This window comes from Pseudochaenichthys georgianus, chromosome 24 (genome assembly GCF_902827115.2).
Source record: "Pseudochaenichthys georgianus chromosome 24, fPseGeo1.2, whole genome shotgun sequence".
NCBI classification, from domain to species: domain Eukaryota; kingdom Metazoa; phylum Chordata; class Actinopteri; order Perciformes; family Channichthyidae; genus Pseudochaenichthys; species Pseudochaenichthys georgianus.
The window spans coordinates 8,320,109-8,340,717 of NC_047526.1; the positions used below are offsets into that span (position 1 = coordinate 8,320,109).

At 43.8% G+C, this 20,609-nt stretch overlaps 1 protein-coding gene across 1 annotated transcript in view; it reads right to left on the reverse strand.

Moving 5' to 3' along the window:
- The window catches only part of LOC117439523 (kinesin-like protein KIF13B), a 49,885-nt gene that overhangs the window by 12,423 nt on the left and 16,853 nt on the right, over positions 1-20,609 (reverse strand). The window contains exons 14-38 of the mRNA XM_034075436.2: positions 19,723-19,857; positions 19,346-19,476; positions 18,030-18,116; positions 17,648-17,832; positions 15,761-15,974; positions 15,267-15,429; positions 12,884-13,030; positions 12,358-12,507; positions 11,425-11,538; positions 9,458-9,631; positions 9,072-9,229; positions 8,636-8,768; positions 8,393-8,539; positions 8,265-8,294; positions 8,036-8,135; positions 7,276-7,402; positions 6,533-6,588; positions 6,328-6,446; positions 6,032-6,208; positions 5,817-5,909; positions 3,249-3,401; positions 2,512-2,589; positions 2,206-2,262; positions 1,649-1,742; positions 1,298-1,416 (exon numbers count right to left, since the gene is read on the reverse strand). Coding sequence (XP_033931327.1) covers positions 1,298-1,416; positions 1,649-1,742; positions 2,206-2,262; positions 2,512-2,589; positions 3,249-3,401; positions 5,817-5,909; positions 6,032-6,208; positions 6,328-6,446; positions 6,533-6,588; positions 7,276-7,402; positions 8,036-8,135; positions 8,265-8,294; positions 8,393-8,539; positions 8,636-8,768; positions 9,072-9,229; positions 9,458-9,631; positions 11,425-11,538; positions 12,358-12,507; positions 12,884-13,030; positions 15,267-15,429; positions 15,761-15,974; positions 17,648-17,832; positions 18,030-18,116; positions 19,346-19,476; positions 19,723-19,857 — 3,141 coding nt within the window. The remainder of the gene's footprint in view (positions 1-1,297; positions 1,417-1,648; positions 1,743-2,205; positions 2,263-2,511; positions 2,590-3,248; positions 3,402-5,816; positions 5,910-6,031; positions 6,209-6,327; positions 6,447-6,532; positions 6,589-7,275; positions 7,403-8,035; positions 8,136-8,264; positions 8,295-8,392; positions 8,540-8,635; positions 8,769-9,071; positions 9,230-9,457; positions 9,632-11,424; positions 11,539-12,357; positions 12,508-12,883; positions 13,031-15,266; positions 15,430-15,760; positions 15,975-17,647; positions 17,833-18,029; positions 18,117-19,345; positions 19,477-19,722; positions 19,858-20,609) is intronic.

Consider the following 20,609-nt stretch of genomic DNA (forward strand, 5'->3'; position numbering starts at 1 on the left):
TGTGTGTGTGTGTGTGTGTGTGTGTGTGTGTGTGTGTGTGTGTGTGTGTGTGTTGTACAGTGCGTAGATGCAGCGGACAGACGGGTCTCAGTTGGTTTGGTGTCCTCTGCTTACTTTTAATACTTGTACAACTTTTGGCCTGTAATTTCAATTCCCCATTTCAGCGACCAGAGAGAGGGGTGGGGGGGGGAATATATCCAGTCTCTGATTGTGTTACGTTATTATGAGAGTGCTCTCATACTTGTTTGATTCTGAAATTGTATATATTTATATAACATTTAAATATATGTGTGTGTATATGTCCACATCTATAGCCTGTTATTGTCTCATTATACCGCACTGTGAATGAATCAAAGTAAATATAGAAGTCGTCATGAACACATCTGTCCATCAGACAGAGGGCTGCTGTGCCTCCTGTCATCATTAATGGACCCTCTTTAAAATGACCGCTCAGAGGAGAGGAGTTCTCATTTCTCTAACCGCCTGCTGCTTCCCCCCCTCTCTCCTCGGTTTCCCTCCTCGGCTCCTCCGCTCGCATCTCCTGTGGGCGGGACTAAGTCTCGAGGATAGGAGTCGCGGAGGGGAAATTTGAGTATTGAGAAACCTCTTATGACTGTCACACGGACAGATACAGGAAGTCTTTCCAGCCAACAGTAATAACTCTGTATGATAACTCACCTCTGATTGGCCGATAACTCACTGCTCCATAGTTTCTCTTTTGTTAACTGGACTTATAACTTCAATGTACATTTCACATTTATATCTAATTTAATATGCCTTTCAATTGTGTTTTATTTGTCAGATAGTCATATTTTTATATTCATGGTCAACTTTTATATTTCCACTCTTCGGTTTTCCATTTTGAGATGTTTATATTGTATAATTGTTTATTTTCGACTGTTTATATTTCTATTAAGTGCAATACTTTGTTTTACATGCTGCTGCAACAAAAACACTTCCCAATTTGGGATTAATAAAGTATATCTTATCTTTAAGATTCTTTCAAACTCATTCAAAGTCAAACAACTGATAATGTTATTGTGTAAGAACTGATGATGCCAACGTGTTTCAATTGGCTGCATATCGGAAGAGCACACACAGATTAGTTTATCACATTTCCAATTTCTGAAAACAACTGAGCAGTTAAGACACTTGATCTGTTCATTATGTGTTTCCATCTATATAAGCTCTGTTTCCATGGCAACAGAATAAATAGGACTAGCAGCTGATGGGTAAAGAGGATATTTAGATTCAGACAGCGAGCAGAATACACAGGTTTGAATGTGAAGGAGCGTACCTGCTGATGGACGGCCGTCTGCTCTTTACCAGCTGCTCTCCCACCAGGAAGCAGGGACTTCAGCAGCTTGGGAACAGCCTTCACTGGAGAGAGACAAGACTCAGCAAAGCCTGGATGCACTGATGAAGAGGAAAAGGTTGCAGGTGCAGACATTGAGAAAACAAGGGCGGAAAAAGGCAGAACAGCAGGAACAGATGATGCTTTTTGAGACAAAGAGGAGAGACACGGAGTGCCAGCAAGAGATTCACAGCAGAAAGACAGATGAAGTCGCCCGCCGGCTAAAGTCAAAACAGAGCTGATGACATCAAAAAAGAGAAGGAATCCATGAGGAGATAAAGGTGGTATCAGTACCTGTGTCTGGGTTCGGGGTCTGGGATATGGAGCTGGGCAGAGTGCGTCTGGATGGAGGCGGGACATAGGAGAGGTCCTGGTGGCTCTCCCAGCCCTGCAGACCCAGAGGAGGACACACATGAGGCTTAAAGAGCGCCTCAGAAAACGGTGAGCTCCATTTGAGACCAAAAGGGAATGCAATAATAATACACAGCATTTATTTCCACCATTCATCCATTAGATCTAGCTTCATCTTCTTACCTAACAATTCTAATCATTTTGTGTATCTGTATGATTATTATTATTTTGTTCCCCATTGGAAAGCGTCCTTGGGTTTCGTGAAAGGCGCTATACAAATTGAAACTATTATTATTTATCCATTGCTTTTAGCAAGCGGTTACAAAAATTATTCCATTATTATTAGCTAACTAATTCAACTATTTATACATTTCTTTTAGCTAACTATTTGACTAGAATTTCTTGTAAATAAGAAATAAAAAAACTAAAAAGCGAAGTGGAAGACTGAGACATGACTGGTAGGAATGAGAAGATTAGTAGACAGGATGTATGCCCCTCACCTTAAAGTCATTGAGCCTATGAGTGGAGGAGTAGAGATCCAGACTGCTGGCTGACAGCTGGTTAGAGCCAGGGCGGTGGTGAGCGTTTGGTTAGACAGGTTAACACCAGGGAACATGAAGAAACAAAACCAGAAGCCCACAATACAAAGGAGCCTACAATAATTAACTCTGTTAGCAGTACTAAAAAAAGCTGTGAGTTCATGGAAGTGATGTTAGAAGAAATGAGGCCACAGAACTACAGAGAACTCTTAGAGGATAGTCAAATGTTAGTTGGGTCAATAAAGAAGAAAAGCGGCAGTCTCTTACTCGGTGGATGTTTGGAGAGCTCAGGCAGCGTCTGGGAGCTTTCCCTCGGACTGCCAGCTGTTCCTTTACAGCCACCTCCTACACACACACACACACACACACACACACACACACACACACACACACACACACACACACACACACACACACACACACACACACACACACACACACACACACACACACACACACACACACACACACACACACACACACACACACACACACACACACACACACACACACACACACACACACACACACACACACACACACACACACACACACACACACACACACACACACACACACACACACACACACACACACACACACACACACACACACACACACACACACACACACACACACACACACACACACACACACACACACACACACACACACACACTTGTTCAAAACACTATGCCTGAGCTTTTGGATGCTTTATATGCATCTAAATTCATTTGATCCATTTGTTTCTATGTCGGCAGGGCGGAAAGAAAACTGCTTCAACTAATAACATCTTCCAAAATAACATAAAGAGCAAAAAAGGAAATGGAAATGTAATGTGCCGACGCTTCAGAGAAACATCAATCACAGCAACATAGTTCAACTGGTCCGACATGAAGGTGTTCTGGTCATGGTGCCAAATACCAGGTAGTTTACTGTGGATTTGATATTTGGAGATCTATGTCAAAATACAACGACAAATTAGCATGAAGTGTATTTCCTACCTGTCTGAGTCTGTCCAGAGTCAGGACGTTCTCCACAGCCAGGACGCTGCGCAGGTACTTCTCTATGGCCGCCTCACTGTCAGCTGATTGGTCGTCCTCGGTGCTGGCAGCCAGCCGGGCCAACATCTCCCTGTCCTCTGGACCATGGATGTCCTGTGGGGAGAGGGTACACTCAGGGTACTATTCAGTGTGGTTAAGGGGACAGTTTGAGGTATTTATCAGTAGTCAGTTAAAAGAATGTACAGTAGGTGAAACGACAGGGGTCTGAAAAACCATCAGTAGGACTTTAAATAATGCTATATTGTTTCCCAACTTACATACATTAACACAAACAAACTAATCGAGGCAGCTGTTTACCTGCAACTCCTGCGTTAGCATTCATGTTAGCTTCCTGGCTCTCGTCTACTTCGGGAAAACTGGGGGCGTTCCAACAGCCATCTACTGGACCTCCTATAGTCCCACTTACAAATATCTAAACCATCCCTCTAAAGCAGGGGTCAGCAACAGGCGGCCCACGGGCCATTGGCGGCCCGCAGGAATACTATTTTGCCAGGACAATTATTTTGAGAATAATAATAATATTTTAAATGTTTTACAATATTGGACCGACAGTCGCACATATAGGCTATAATGTCCGAATAGAGAATCTACCTACACCTGAAGAATTCTTATTGTACTTGTATCCATGTTGAGAGTGAATGACAGCACAGGCAGGGGTGCACTGACGCTGATAGTGGATCAATAAGTAGGTGCACAGCGAGTGGTGCTGAAATAGCCAACAAGCGGTGTGTGGTTTGAAAAAAATAACACCAGCTCACTAAATCATTCAAACGTAGGGGTGTAACGGTTCACAGAAGTCACGGTTCGGTTCGTACCTCGGTTTGGGGGTCACGGTTCGGTACAACAAGAAAAAGCAAAAAAAGGTCTCCAATGCATAATTCCAGGTTTGTTGTTATTTATTTTTGAACAGTAGTACAAGTTTCAGTTTAAAAATAAGGAACTCTGACATTTTGAATAATTAACTGTATTAAACAGTTAAAAACAAACCATAAACAGTACACTCAGATGGCCATATTATCTATAATGTCTGATGTCAAACAAAAAGGTTTCAATAAGCTGTAAAACTAAAAGCAATGTCTTGAAAATATTACATCATAAATAATAAGAAAGTGTTTCAAGAGCGCATAGTCATTTAAAAACATATGCCAAAAGCTTCCGTTATTTATTTTGGTCTCAGGGCTTTCGTGTCTATTGGCTTCTAAAAAACAGCGGGGATCAGCTGTTGTCTTTTGCCGGGCTCCGGTGATTGGCAAATCTGGGTGATGCCTTCTGATATGATTTAGCATGTTTGGCGTGTTACCACTAGCATACTGCACCGCTATCTAAAAACGCCGACACACCGTCCTCGTCCGATCCACCACTCGCACACTTCATCGTTATTGTAGTCCACAGGGAACCTGAAATGTTCCCACACAGCTGATTTAAAAGAGCAGGTGGGTTCTAGCTCCTGTGTGTTATCTGAAATCGCCATACTAACTGTTCTTCTTCTTGTATTTAGTTCGTTTTGTTGTTGTGTTTCTTTTTGTTCTTCATTTGTTGTTTAAGGGCGGCTGGCAAACAGCTTTTAGGCGCAATACCGCCCCCTGGATTATAAATAGTGTAGTGGATACTGTCCTGAATGACAGACTTTTTTCCCACTCGTAAAAAAAGGCGTATTCGTCGTGTGACTGCATGTGCCGAACCGTGGCGGTACGGGACGAATACGGATTCCGTTACACACCTATTCAAACGTAATGTTTACTTAGGATATCAAAACATTGACAACAACACCGGAGAAGTCGCTTGATCATGGAGGGCGAGGGGTGGCGGTGCATATGCTGCCACCCCAGCTGGTACCTTTGTTTTGAAAGAAAGGTTTTGGCTCATTGGACATTTATGAGAGAAAATCCCTAATGTCCGAGTGCAAGGGAATGCAGCACAAGACGCGAGCCTTGTAACCCCTCCCTGGTGCGAGCATGGAAAAGTGATTGACGGCGATTGCATTTGAACGGGACGGTGCAAAACGAGAAGCAATTTAAAAGATAAGTCTGTTAAAATACAGATAATAGCCCTGGCTTTTAACATGAGACTGAAATGGGGCTAGAGAGGAGGAGGCTCTGGCCTTTGATTATGTTCTGGCCCGCCATCTAGTGGCTCAGAAAAAGATCTTACTTGCTTGCCGACCCCTGCTCTAAAGCCTCACCATACCAGGGTTTCATTTATTTATACCATCCTGAAATATTTAGCGTCCCTTCAAATGTGTTCCTGTTCAATCTGCAAAGACCACAGAACGTAGCCAACCAGCATTAAGTATTTAATAATGCTGTGTAAAAAGAGAAGATAAAGGCCCACATTCATGAATGATGCTACTGAAACATATTGTAACACAACATCCAACCTGTCTGATCATTTGCATGTCCTGTGCAGAATACACTTTAAAAACCCGATGGATGCACAGTAAGCACAGCCTACTCGAGGCTAATTCCTGGACCAAAAACGAGCATCAACACCCATTGATCCGGCACTTACCCCTGGGATGTTAGAAACTATTTCAAACGTGACTCCACAGCCGGGGATGGCGCTGCGCTGAGACATCCTCTTCAGCAGACTCTGAGCGAAACCCTGCCACACAAACACCAAAACACATGTCCTGAATCATTTGTTTTAGCAATCAAGTGACTATTTGAGAAGGAAATGTCATCGTGTCCGACTGCTTCTACCCATCATGCCTCGGGGCCACCCACCTGTCTTCCGGTGACGTTGACACAGATGCGTTTCCTGAGCACCAGCTGCATGTGTGCGGGGTGGCTGAGCTGCACCACCGTGCTGACCGTCAGGTACACCCTCTGATCGGCCGGCGCCACGCGGCTCAGCTGGGGACACTCGTGCACCGTCGAGTCCCAGGAGGCCTCCACCTTCACCTGATGACATCACAGAGACAGTGAATGGCTCAGATAGTCCCTCCATGTACTATCTAGGTGGCACGTTTGGGATTTGTAGAAACAGTGAGTCTTTAAGAGATGAAAACCCATCTCCTTACCTCTGGATCAAAGTGTTTAACAATATGGAGGTCAAAGAAGTCGTCCTCCTCCTCCCCACTGAGGAGGGCATCCAGCCCCCCGGCCAACGGAGCAGAGAGACTAGACTGGAAATCATCAGCTGCAGGGGAAGACGAAAGCCAGTTATTAAGACTTCAGAGGACTTGGCTGAATCATGAGCAGATAAGACAGAGAGGAAGGACACACCGCTGAGATCCAGGAACAGGACAGGTATGTGTGTTTCCATCCCAGCAACAGGAACCCTGTGGAGGAACAGCACAGTCAGCGTAATGACGCAACAACTAAGATACAGGCGGCTCACAGCGATCCCTACTTATACCTAACTGAGTGGCATTTGCTTAAGGACAGCTGTTTTGTAATCGAATGGATCTAGTGAGCAGAAACAGTGGTGATGTTGATGGTTATTAGAAGCTGTTGTATTGGGGATTCACGAAGTTGTCAAGACCAATTCAGTGTATGGAAGCAAAGGGTGCTTACATTTAACTAAAGAATGATTACATACGTTTTATTAGGAAAATGTACTTATTAAAAGTGCATAATTCCACCGATTGGCCACTTTGCTAGTGTTATATTATGACATATATATATTATGATTGCATTTGAATATTATCGCTGGGCAAAGAGGAGCACGTTTTAACAATTTGACATCGTTTTTTTCACTTTAACCGCAACCATTTATCCTTTCTTTTATATTTGCCATCTTTTTTGGTGTAAAAAGTACAATATTCACCTAAGAAATGTTGTGCAGTCAAAGTATAGAGCTCCATAACATGTTAATAAAGTAAAGCATATTTGAACTAAAAATCTTCTTGTGTTATAACTTATAATAGGAGCTGGTTCATTTCCATATAGTGAATAGGAAGCATTGGTTTTAAATCAAGCCTTTCATTAATAGATCAAATGAACTATTGACTTCCCTTCAGACTCACCTCTCCACCGGCGCTCCGGGGATGCCGCTGCCGGCCGACGGCACCAGGACAGCGTTGCGTTCTTCGGTGAGCGTCAGACGACACTCCAGCAGCTGAGACTCCCTCTCAACATCATCCTCCGACTTATCTACACACACACACACACACACACACACACACACACACACACACACACACACACACACACACACACACACACACACACACACACACACACACACACACACACACACACACACACACACACACACACACACACACACACACACACACACACACACACACACACACACACACACACACACACACACACACACACACACACACACACCAAGAAATGTAAAATACAAATCATAAAACACTATTGTTGCACCTCCTTTTAAACTACAGTACAAACTATAATACGGTGATAAATGTGATGGTTTTCTCCATTTGACACATCATTTATATAACTTTACTATATATTCTATGAGTTTCACACTAAAAACAAAGTATACTATGGTAGGGCTTTATGATGGTTCATTCTTATCATCTGTTGTACTGTGTCTCCCGCAATGGGTCCAATAGCAGTCATGTTACTTCTTAAAATAGTAGTGCACTTCAGCCTCTGGTGGCCACAATTAGTATTACAACCACAATCAGATCAGATTCTTTAAATAGATCACCAGATCTTCCCTCACTTGCCTCTCAGGGCTTCCAGAGAGGTCCTGACAGTTTTCTTTTTCACTTTCTTTACACTGTATGTGTTTCACAGCTGTACCTGGTTTGGAAACTATCTTCTGCAGCTGCTGGTCCAGATACTCCTGTCTCTGAGTGAGCGTCACCAGCCACTGTTCCCTCAACCTCTCCAGATCTGCCTCCTACACACACACACACACACACACACACACACACACACACAGGTGCATTTTGACATCAGCTGATTACACCGCATTTTATGCCATTATAAGCAGACCGTCATGCGTCTACGTCATAACTGATGTACACACCTGGTAGCTGTCCATCTCGTCATCCCCACCCTGAAGAATACAGACACAAGTCAATCGTGAAAACTGAAGAGCAAAGTCATGACGTTTCCATAGAAACCCTTGTTCTAATACTGAAGATTCCTCCTCACCCAATGTGATTCGCTGCCTCTGGAGACCCGGGTCTGTCGGATCTTGATGTCTCCGATGGACACAGAGAGGATGGAGGCGGCGATGAGGGGCATGGTGCCAGATTCTGGTACTGGACGCACCTCCACCTGGACCCGGCGAGACTGGCCCTGTAGGAACAGATTCACATGGTAGGATATATCACATATAGACATTTAATACCGTGTGTAAAATGTACAAAACCACAAAGACCAATTCCAGGATACCTGTCTGAGCTGGAAGACCCCCCCTGTGTGGACGTCTTTAGCGGGGAGAACCTCCACAGGGGTGAACTGTCCGGCCTCGTTCAGCTCCATCAGCTGCACCCACAGCTCCAGGTGGCGGGTCGCCTCGCTCCACCTGCAGAGCGCGGACACAGACCAAAGCTTAGCTGAATTCCCTTTAAAAGGTATGACGGTACACATTGGTGCTGCTGTGGGTCGGCCATTAGAGGGTGAAGCATGTCATTACTAACACACTGAGAGATCATATGAGAGCCACATGGAAGGGTTTGTATTTTGAATGTTTATTTATCATATTTCCCACCCATTATGAGCTTCACAGTTCACAAGTGGGGTGTTGCTTTATGTATCTGGAGCATCTGGAGTTCGGAGCTGAACTGATCATTTCGAGGACTCCAGGGTTGTGTTTGTGTGTCGTCACCTCTCTCTGAGGGTTCTGGTTTTGGCTTGAATCACTCCCAGGTCCCACAGAGCCAGGTTCCTGCGGTGGTTGGCCTGCTTGTGTCCGTACACCTCGATGGCCACCGCCCCATCAGCCAAGAACTCCACAAAGTCCTCCGACACCGACACCGAAAACTCCTACAGAGGGAGAACAACAAGGCATCTTTCATTCCAACGTGCTGTTTCTGAATGGAGTAGATGGTGTCTCCTTCAAACCCAACTGTCGATGTGAGTGTTCCATTCCCACCATGCTCTTCACACATTGACGTTGCCGTGCTTATGTTAAGATGGAGTAACGAATAAAACCTAATTGTGAAGAATGTTTTGAACCCTGTGTACCGTCAAAACGTGCGGTGGAATTGTTACCCTGGCGCTGTCGAAGACCACCGTGCACTGAGGGTCTCTGGACTCTGCGGGCGAGCTGGACGGCTGCATCTCTGGGGCGATGAACACCGACTCCTGCTGCCCCCAGAAGTGATACTGACAGAAGACAAAGTTGGACAGGTGGCGAGGCAGACCGTTGGCCTGGAGGATTTTCACCTGAGGAGAGGAGGGGGGGAACATCACATCACATCACAGATCATGATGAACAACAAGATAGTTGAAGAACTACGATGGGAGCCTGCCATGTGTGTGAGTCGTGTTGGTGCGTGTGTGTAAAGTGTGCTGCGGCTGGTTTCTTTGTTTGCGAGGCTTTGCATTATATGTGAGGAGAGTGTTTGCCAGTCGGTAGGTTGTAGCGGCGGTTCCCTTGGGAGCGTTGAGCGGGTGTGTGTCGTGTTGCGGCGAAGGTGGGTGAAGCGTCGGCTTGGGAGCATGGCCGTGGTCTCAGCAGTGTTGCTAGCCTGCCAGTCGCTTTGCTGGGCCAGCGGTCTCCAGTGCGTAAATACCCTCCACAAGTAACTGCATGAAGACGAGGGGGGGTAGTCAGTGGGATGGTGGATAGTTAGCGGGGAAACTCCAATCAAAAGCTACCATTGTTCCACTTTGTGCGCGTAATACACGCTGTGGGCTCTGTCCGTTTCGTTTCAGCTTAAAGGTGCGGTGTGTGTTCCTGTGAGTTGTCATTGTAAAACAATATGGCTGACGGAGAGGCGTTCATTAAAGCTCCATCTCTGGAGTCTCTTGGCATTTGTTCAAAAGATCAGTTGCTCGTGATTGCTGAGCATTTCTCGGTGTCTACTGTCGGTGATAAAAGGCTGAAAGAGAACATCAAAGGCGATAATAGAGGAGACGGGAGTGTGTCCTGCAGAGAAAGGGGAGGTTTCGTCAAAGCCTCTTTGTCAGGCTCGTGCACTTTCTTTTGAGCAGCAGAAAGAAATGTTGATGTTGCCGTTCTCACAGTCTGCATATTCCTCTTTATGTCTGGGGGATAGCTCGAGCTATGTTAAGATCAAATGGGCGGGGCTTAGAGCACATGAACTGGTGCCAGAGGCCTATCGACAGCGGTTTAGGTCCGTTCAGCAAAAACAAGGTCAAACGTACGTGGAGATGGCGAGGGATTTGCCTGTTCATTTTAAGCGTTGGTTAACGGCTCTTGACGACTTGTGTGAACTAATGATGTTAGAACAGTTCAGAAAAGTTCTTCCAGACCGCACTGCCACATACATAACAGAACAAAAGGTCACTTCTGCGCCTGAGGCTGCTGTGGTTGCATTTGAAACATGTTGGTATGTTACATTTAAGTCTGGCTCTCTCCTCAAGTCACAACATATGTTTTGATTTAGTTAATATGCAGGAATTTGTAGCAAAGAGCTCTTGGCTTTTATTTTGTTTCCTTTTAACAAAACAGAAGCTAGAAAGGATATAAGTACACCACCGATGTAATTACATTTTCACAGCACAGTGAGCTGGAACACTCACACCAGAGAGAGGACACGACACCGGACTGCCTGCCAGATCCATTATTCATTTGGAAATATGTCCCCCTAGAATCCCTGCCAACACTGAACAGACACATGCAGGAGCCTGACTGTCCAGCAGTGTCTCAATCAGGGCCGTAGGGTCGCCGGTTCAAGTCCCCGACCAGACCTACAAATGGAGTGTGGACTGCTACTTGGAGAGGTCCCAGTTCACCTCCTGCCCTGCCGTGGTGCCCTTGAGCAAGGCACCGGACACCCCCCTTCCCCCCTCTCCCATTGCTCCCCGGGCGCTGTACAATAGCTGCTCCTGGTGCTAGACTGGGTTAAAAGCAGAGAACACATGTCACTCTGTGCTCTGCATGTGTGCCCATGAGAGGGGGTTTCAGCCCCTCCCATTCGATCATTCTTCTATGACTTGTTCCTGGATTGTGCTCATTTCCAACTGAGTGAAACACAGAAGCCTGTCCTCACCACACAGTCCATCTTGCGGTCCTGTGTGTCTCCGTCTGAGTTGCTCTGTCCTGCAGCGTCCTCCTGAGAGCTCTCTGTTCCCGGCCACACCTCCACATGCAGCCGGCCTGCAACCTGAGCACACACAGGGAGGGTCCCATTGTCACTTCAGCAGGAAGCAAACACGTTTAGTCCATAACATAGGCTTATATTATTGTGAAGCCTAATAATCCAAATAAGCAATACATACTTTTAAACCCTTTTTAACGTGTTTCCAGGATAATCTGTTCCCTAAAAACATATGTGAAATATGCCAAGATCATTTTTCTAACTAACTTACGTGTTGTAATACTCTTTTTGGCCACAAGAGGGTGCAGTGTACCACTACCCCATGCTCCTACTAGAACTAAAGCTTTCATGTTTTTTTTCCAGGTGACTTTAGATTTCTCTATGCACTCTAAACCAAAGGGTACATACAGGAAATGTTCTGTTAGCAAGTTATGCAACATAACTGTGATGTCTGTCTTTTGGCTAGAAATATATTATAACCGGCCACTTTCAGTTGTATTTATAACATGTGGTAAAGGAGCACTTCAGCCTCTTGTGGCCACATGTAGTACTCCGAAAAGAAACAATTTCTCTTCCCGGGATAAACCTTTTTCTGCTGTGCGTGTAGAGCATTGTCGACCAAAACTGTGGACTTGATGGTCCAGAAACAGCTAAATAATGAGCTGACAGATGCTAATGTTCTGTAAATGCGTCACTACAAGCAACCGCTTCCACATCAAAGTCATTCTTACATCGCAATATACACATATTTATGAGGGGAGCTTTGCATTTGCTCGAAAAGAGGTGTTTAATCAAAGAAACAAACATATATTTGATTAGTTTGAGATCTTGTAAAAATGGTATCTAAATTGTCTGCGTGTGTATTGCTCCCAGTGGGCCTCCTACCTCCCCCTTCTGGTTGATGATGGGCACTGCGTACTGCAGCTTGACGTCGTAGAACAGGCAGGCCAGGAAGACGTTAGCCACGCCGATCAGAGAGTGGTTCTCCTGCTCGTCGAAGAACGGGTCGGCACGTTTGAAGTAGGACCGCATCACCTGGGTTCCAGAGGAAAGGAAAACAACTTGGTGAGGCTGAGGGGGTTATCTCTTCTTAACTTCAGGGTCAAGTGTTAGACTGTATTGTTGGAAAACCGGAGTTCTAATGATCCATCAGGACTTTCTTTATTTATTTTTCATAAAGAAGTCCATCATATTTGCCCATATCTTATTTCTTTGTCACTGTGCTTATTTTGTGTCCCTTTTTTTAAGCATTAAGTCAATGAGGTAAGCACAACGGCAGAAATGAAACTAATCAGACTATTCTTATCAGATATCAGCTGACAGTCACATCTACATATCACTGAATTAAACTGGAAATGTTCTACAGATTATGAGTCAGTGCGTCCCCAGGCTCGTATCTGTGTTCACTCACAGCGTTGTCTTCGTCAACGTCCTTCCACTCCTGGTAGAGCTCCCTCATGTCCACCAGCCTGTTCTCCATCTTCTCCAGAGCCCAGATCTGCTTCCCTTTCCCCTTACGCCGCACCTGGATGGCCGGCTCACTCAACACGACATCACGCTATGGAGAGGGGGAGAGAGATCTGCTTCTTATCTGTGGTGACCTTCAACTCTTAGCGGAGGAACAGTATTTTATGCAGATGATGTCACTTATATTACAGATGACCCGTTGCTGGATTGCAGCAGTGGCTGTGAGAAGGATAGTATAGTTCTTAACAGACTCAGAATAGAGTAGAGAGGTAGTAAACCAAAGAGGGCACATGTAAAAAAAGCACTGAATTCAGTTGAGTGATAATCTTGTTTGAGTTTCAATTTGATGCAAAGATTTTAACCTTCGCAGAAACATGGATCATTGGAGTTGAGGCAGTGCTCTGGTAATCAAAATGTTGTCTCAAGACATCAATGGATAATGTTTTCTTTCATGTTTTCTTTGTATATATTGGCTCTAAATAAAAAGAAAAAGGAATGTGTCTGTATGAAGAAACTAAGAAAAGTAATGATCATGATTTTTGGTAATAATGGTGCAGCCCTACTTAACATGGACTTACTTTTATTTCCCAGAAATCTCCAGTTACCTTTAAAGACCCTTGCATTCATTTTTTATTTTAATTCGTGGGGAGCAACAAAACTACTTTTCTCCACACATAATTGAAGTTTTCTGATTCATTTTGTACCAAAAGGAAGGCGAGTCCCCACAATGTGACTGTGTAAACAGAAGTACAACACGAGTGAAACACACAACCAGATCTGGGAGGCGCTGCGCTGGCTGCTCTGGGAGGGAAAAAAACATTTTTGACCCTTGGGGCTAATTTTCAGCCTTGATGTAACAACATTCATAATTAAGTAAATGTAACACCCTTTTCACTCGGTAACGGTTACACGTTTCATTCGCCCTGTACGATGGGCGCTGCAAGTGATGAAAGTGGGGGATGTTGGCTTATCTGGCGCCCGCAGCCAACGTGCGAGTGAGCGTGGGGGAGAGAGAGAGGGCGCTGTTGTTATTAGCATCTGGTGCTAGCTGCGCTAACGGATATTAGAAGAAGATGTTTCTACAATGATGTGGAGGAGAGTCCTCTCCAGTCAGACTGAGGCTGATAACTTCAGCTCAGTGAGGTAAAGGACTCTTGAGTGTTTAGCTAGTTCACTTTAGTCTAAGTTATCTCAGTGGGTCTCTAACGTTTTGATCACAATTTATGTAAACACATATTTCCAAGGCTCTCCTTTTTAATTATTGGGATAAAACAGGTTTGAAATCATTCCAATGTATACTATAGGACAGTAAACCAGACATATCGTTTTAAACTGGACGGATAAAAAAATATGCATAAATAAAATGGTAAAATAAGATATGAATGAACAACAAAAATAAAATAAGTTACATTTATTTGTTATTGGCTATGGTAGGTTATTGGTTATGTTCACATACTTATTTAATTATTAAAATGCAAACCGATCTTTTTCATATGGGTGTTTAGAGTTGTACCCCCTAGATCTAGTCTCTAGTAATTCTGCTTAAAGTGCACCAGATTGAAGCATTTGACTTTAAAATGTTCAAAGATTTACCCCGGACCCCCTTAGAGGATGTGATGTCCACCCCTCAATTCAAACATGTTCATACAATACTAGAGCTGAACGATTAATCGATTTTGAATCGAAATCGCGATTTGAAATTATGCGATTATCCAATCGCAAAGCGTGCGATTTTTTTTAAAACTTTTTTTTTTATTAATGTTTTTTTTTTTTTCCTTGTGTGTCAGTCATCCACACCAATCAGAAGTGCTGTGCTCCACATGTACCAGCCATTGTTAACCAATCAGAAGTGGCCCATGATAGAAGGTGATAGACAGATTGATCCAATCACCTGCCTAGTATTTTTGAAATAGCAAAGATCTCGCCTAGGGCAGCAAATTGGCTAGAAACCGGCCCCCACACACACACACACACACACACACACACACACACACACACACACACACACACACACACACAACACACACACACACACACACACACACACACACACACACACACACACACACACACACACACACACACACACACACACACACACACACACACACACACACACCACACACACACACACACACACACACACACACACACACACACACACACACACACACACACACACACACACACACACACACACACACACACACACACACACACACACACACACACACACACACACACACACACACACACACACACACACCCACACACACACACACACACACACACACACACACACACACACACACACACACACACACTACCTTCCTGTTAGCATCCAGGTTGGCAGCAGGTATCTGCAGCGTGACCAGGTACTCCGTCCTCTTGCTCATCTCCTCGGCGATGAACCCGGCCTCCTGAGCCAGCAGGTTGGCCCGCACGATCTGCTCCCTGAGGCGCCGCAGGCTGCGAGTCATCATCGCTTCTCTGAGACACACACACACAAGTTTACAAAGCATCTGATGAATGTTTGTTTCTCCTTTAAAGACAACAGGGGTCAGTTAAAGTGTCCCATCCTTAGAAGTTCCCAGAACCAGCGGTCAAAAGAAGTTTGGTGAGGCAGCTTTCATCGCCCGTGCCCCAAAGCTGTGGAACAGCAACAGAGGGCAAGCCAGCTCGGTGGAAGTCTTTACAAAAACTCATAACACATTTGTACAATTTAGCCTCTTAGGAAGTAACTCTTCTTTAACCTGTCACCTGATAGTGTGTTTTGCACTATCCTCCTTTTAATGACCAATTTCCTCCCGTTGTCTCTCACCTGTCCTCGCTCCAGCGGCGCATGCGTTTCTGGGAGATGTGTGACGTTGCAGCCGCTCCTGCAGGGTCCAGCAGGTGAGAGGGTTTCTCCGGAGTCAGCCTCTGGCGGAGCTGCTGCAGCTCCCGTTCGTATATCAGCTTCTGACGCTCCAGGGCGCAGCGCTTCTCCTCCTCATGCTGCCTCTCCAGGGTCTGCAGCACCGACTGCAGGGGGTCTGAGGGGGGGGAGGAGGAGGAGGGGCCGCAGGAGGGACAGAGAGGAAAGGGCGGGAGGAGTGGGAAGAAGTTTAGACTTTGCTATTCTTTCCTATCAAATGAACATCAGCATCAATAAAAACTGTTAAAATGAAAAGTCCTTGTCTTTGTTTAGTCAACAACTTGGAACGGCTTCAAAAGGAGGCACTCAGGAAAATCCTAAATGTACCACATTAAAGTCGTCTGTGCGGGATGTACACAACCAGGACATTGTGAGAAATAGAAATGCACCTGGGGTCCCACATTAAAAACATTTGGATTATTCTGCACACAGGCTGGACATTGTGTGATACAACTGTAACATCTGGATGGGTTAACTTTAAGAATAAAGCTATTCTCTTAAACAGATATGACAATGACTCAACAAGTATCGTGTGTATTTCCAAAGTGACGCATTACTAGTACAGATGTATATCTTCAGGACCAAAGCGGTTTGGGGCAGAGGGCCAGGGGACAGGGCAGGGAACAAATTGGTCTTTTCCTGGGATTTGTTGACACTGGTTGTCCTCAAGTCATTTATGAAGAAGTGGACAGAACTAGAAGTTATGGCATGCTCCACGGATACGACATGATGTAGATGGGTGTGGAGGTCATAACAACACGAGGAGGTCTCAATGTTTCCACTCCCATGACAAGTATATTTAGACCTTTAACCAAATCTATCGTTGTTGGCGTTTACTGAAATCTACCAGTGTTTTAATCCTTATGCCTCTTGGTGTTTGATTTGTATCTAATATTACCATGTTGATAACAGAAACAGATAGCGTAGCATTTGGTGCCCTGACTCACGATTATTACTTAGAAACTACCAAGTGTTTACAAGTAACAATTACAGCATTAATCCCACCATTTAGAGTTTGACTTTAAGATAAGGGTTCATGCATTCAGCATTACAATATGGTTTATGACCAATGTGTGTGTGATTTGGAAGGTTTTAAAATGTAAAGAAAAAACAAAAATGATATTGCACCATAATTATAACGTATTTACCCTATTTATTTCACTTCATAACCATTTTAATCCAAATCTTGCAATAATATTACTATGTTATTGTTAGCAGGTTACCATAATATTACCAACATATCATTATACTATTCATTTGCCTTGTTGCTATCTTTAAATGTGTTTCATTACAATACATATTTGTATTTATATTTAATATAAAAAATATTATATAATTATTCATTATACATTTTTGGCCCGTTTACATACATTTCAGTCTAAAAATAGATATCCACAGATATACCTATTATTAATACCAAGGTATTACCTGGTCATACTTTATGTGTAACTTCATGGTATTTCCTAATGACTTCCTGCTTATTACACAACTATGACATCACTGTAAGAATGTTTTTACCGAGCTTTAATGTTAAGTGTTATCAGTGAGTCAAACCAATGTGAAATGTCTCACACATGCATACTTTTTGAGATCCTTTTAAAGAGTTGTAAAGACACAATATCAGTTAAAAATGCTGAGTCATGCATCGTCACTATATTTACCATAACTGCCAAACTAAAAACACGCTCTGAGGAAGTTAAACGCATCCGCATGTATTTGACTGTATCATATGAAGCATAAGTTCATATTGTTCATATCAAAGCGCTCCTGCATCACCTCTGAGTGACTCACCGTTGTTGCCCATGCCTTTCATCATGACTTCGGCCTGAGCAAACTCGTATCCGAAGCTCAGCTCGCTGGACGCGTCGCTGGACGTGTCAAAGTCCACCTCCAGCTGGTCGCTGCTCAGACACATCTTCATCACCCCCTCCTCATCCTCAGCCCCTGTGTGCACCATGTGCCTCGGCAGGCTGATCCTGTGTGCGTCCATCAGCAGGCGGTGTGTATTGATGTACGTAACAAAGTGGGTGACAGAAGAGGAAGTGTTACAACATAGGAAGAGACACAATGAAGTGTTTTTGATCACATGTAAATGCGTGCTGTAGAAACATGTGGGGTTCAGCTCTGTCTGTGTGATGGTTCACTTTGAGTAAACACTGGAGGTGAAGCAGACCTGAAGAAGTGGTTGTTCCCCCACAGGATACGGTCACCATGGTGAAGCTGGACCGGACTGGTGACTGCAGCACCGTTCACACACGTTCTACAGGTGGCAAAAGAAGATGGATGCAACATGAGAAAAGATGGTAGTTTACATGGTCAACTACTGGAAACAATGAACATTGCTTACATCAGTGCTTCTCAAAGTGTGGTCCGTGAGCGCCCCCTAGTGGTCCGTGAGTATATTGGTAACATTTCACATTTGAAATGAATGAATTAATTTAAGTTTTCCGCACTCTCGCGGGAATATCTCCGCAATGGAGCGAGCTTAAGTTTGCATGATATAGCCGAGATAAGCACCTTCATCAAACATGTTGCCACTTGTTTGTACCATTTTCAGGCGATTTGCAAAGAACGATGTGTTTTTGGATATTTGTGGAGTTAGGTGGTCCGCGAGTGTTTTTGTATTGGTTAAGTGGTCCTTGGTATGAAACAGTTTGAGAAACACTGGCTTACATAGTTCAACATGTTAGTTTACGCTGCTTTAGCTAAAAACCTCCTAGAACCTACCTACTATAAAAAAACTCATGTGGGAGCATTTCATACTTAGTCAGGTCCATATCCTTCTTATTTCCTGTTTCTATGTAAACTAGAAAAGACACTTATTGATTGGGATAATTTCCCTCTCTTAGCTTCCTACTTTGAAACAAACGGTTTTGTATTCAAATGTGTATTTCCTAAAGTACGGTGTCTCATGGAAAGATTCCCTTTTCCAATTGCTGCCAGACTATGGAAAATATCTTCTCCTTGAGCAAGACTTGGTTAGACATAATGACAAAACCATACCAGATTGAGCAAAGTGTAGAACAAAAAGTTGAATTTCTCTGTAAGAGTCCTTTTCAAAGTGCTGTCAAATTCTAATAAGAACAATTGGAGCCTGCCACTGGCAACATTAAGCGTTTTAATGGACAACCGTTATGGTGCAGAATTTCCTCAAGTAATTAGATTTAGTGCAGCGCTCTTGCTCAATTTAAAAAATAATTGTCCTCATTAGACATAACATGAAAACATAGGGTTCAGGTTGAAACATAAAGAAGTTACCCTTTGACTTAAATACCCATTAGCACAGCTTTAAATGCAAGTGCTACCATCGATGACCCGTGCTGTCAGTTCTTCTAATCTAGTGCTTGGTGTTTCGACCTAAAAAGTGATTTCTCAGCATGGAAAGAACTTCCATATCTTGTCAAAAATATGAGAAAGTAAACTCAGCGGCGCACAAAGAGCTCCTCTGTGAATCAATGACAGATGTTGTTGACGGAGGTGAGCACATACCGAGCGTTGCGGTGAGGAGTGAGCATCACCCCGCTGCTCTCTGTGATGTCCATGACACAGTGCTCCGCCTGGATGGCCATCCCACACAGCTGGATGTCCTGAGAGTTAGCCGAGCCCACGCGCGTGTGCTCCTGGATCACGGGAGGAAGAAACATCCATATCTTTTAAATACGCAGCTTCTATTTGGGGTTTTCAAATGAAAGTTTGAACGTTTTCAGTCTTATGCTCATTTACTGGCGTTAGACAGAATAATGCTGCGCTGCATCTGAATGTTGATTAAAAACGATTTTGTACAGCCCTAGTCTACATCTGGTGTGCCCCTCTGTAGCTCAGCCTACAGTATGTACAGTAAAGAGACTGGACTGTGTATCCGGTACCTTCAGATAGTACACCAGCAGCTCGTTGAGGGCGGGGTCAGCGTTGAGGTTGACCAGGAAACACTTGTCATCCACCACCCTGATTCCAGACGACTGCAGGGAGATGCCCAGACTCTCCAGCTGCCTCTGACGCTCCTACAGGAAACATACATACAGCATTTGAATACAAGAGCTGATAAGTTGGTTGTTCTGTTCTTTAGCTGCGAGAGAAAACAAAACGAGCTACAGTAAGAATAGAGTCTTTTCTCTGTGTGTGCGGAGATGACTCAGAAGTCAGCATCCGAAGGGCTCCCTGGATGTAAAGCATTTTCTATTGGAGTTCAGAATATAACCGAGAAGAAGATGTGGATAATTTTTCTTTCTTTCTTTCAGTCTTTATTTCGAACAGATTAAAAAATAACAAATAACAAATGTGAAAAACCGAACACCGTATTGTTATAATACAGTATTTATCCACATTCATGGTAATAATTTGTATATTCAACAAAAAAAACTAAAAAAGTCTTCATATTAATAATAAATCATATGTGTCCGAAAGGGAGCAGGAGGAAGCACATGCTTATTAATTCCCACCCGTTACTTGATCAATGATTGCCCTTTAAATCATTATGCAAGTTATTCCTACATACATTTACATTTATACACACATACAATCATTTCTCATCTTCAATCACCTTTCTTCATTCTCATAGTTTTCCAAAAAAGTGTTTCTGTACATCCTTTTAAACTGAATGATGCTTTGTTTTAACTCCTGCTCCAAACCATTCCATAAAGTCACCCCACAGATTGTTAAACTCATACTTCTCAGAGTTGTTCTGACCTTGAGTTGTTTAAAATCTCTACATATTAACACCACTGTTATGATGGTTGAAGCGTAAATGCTATGA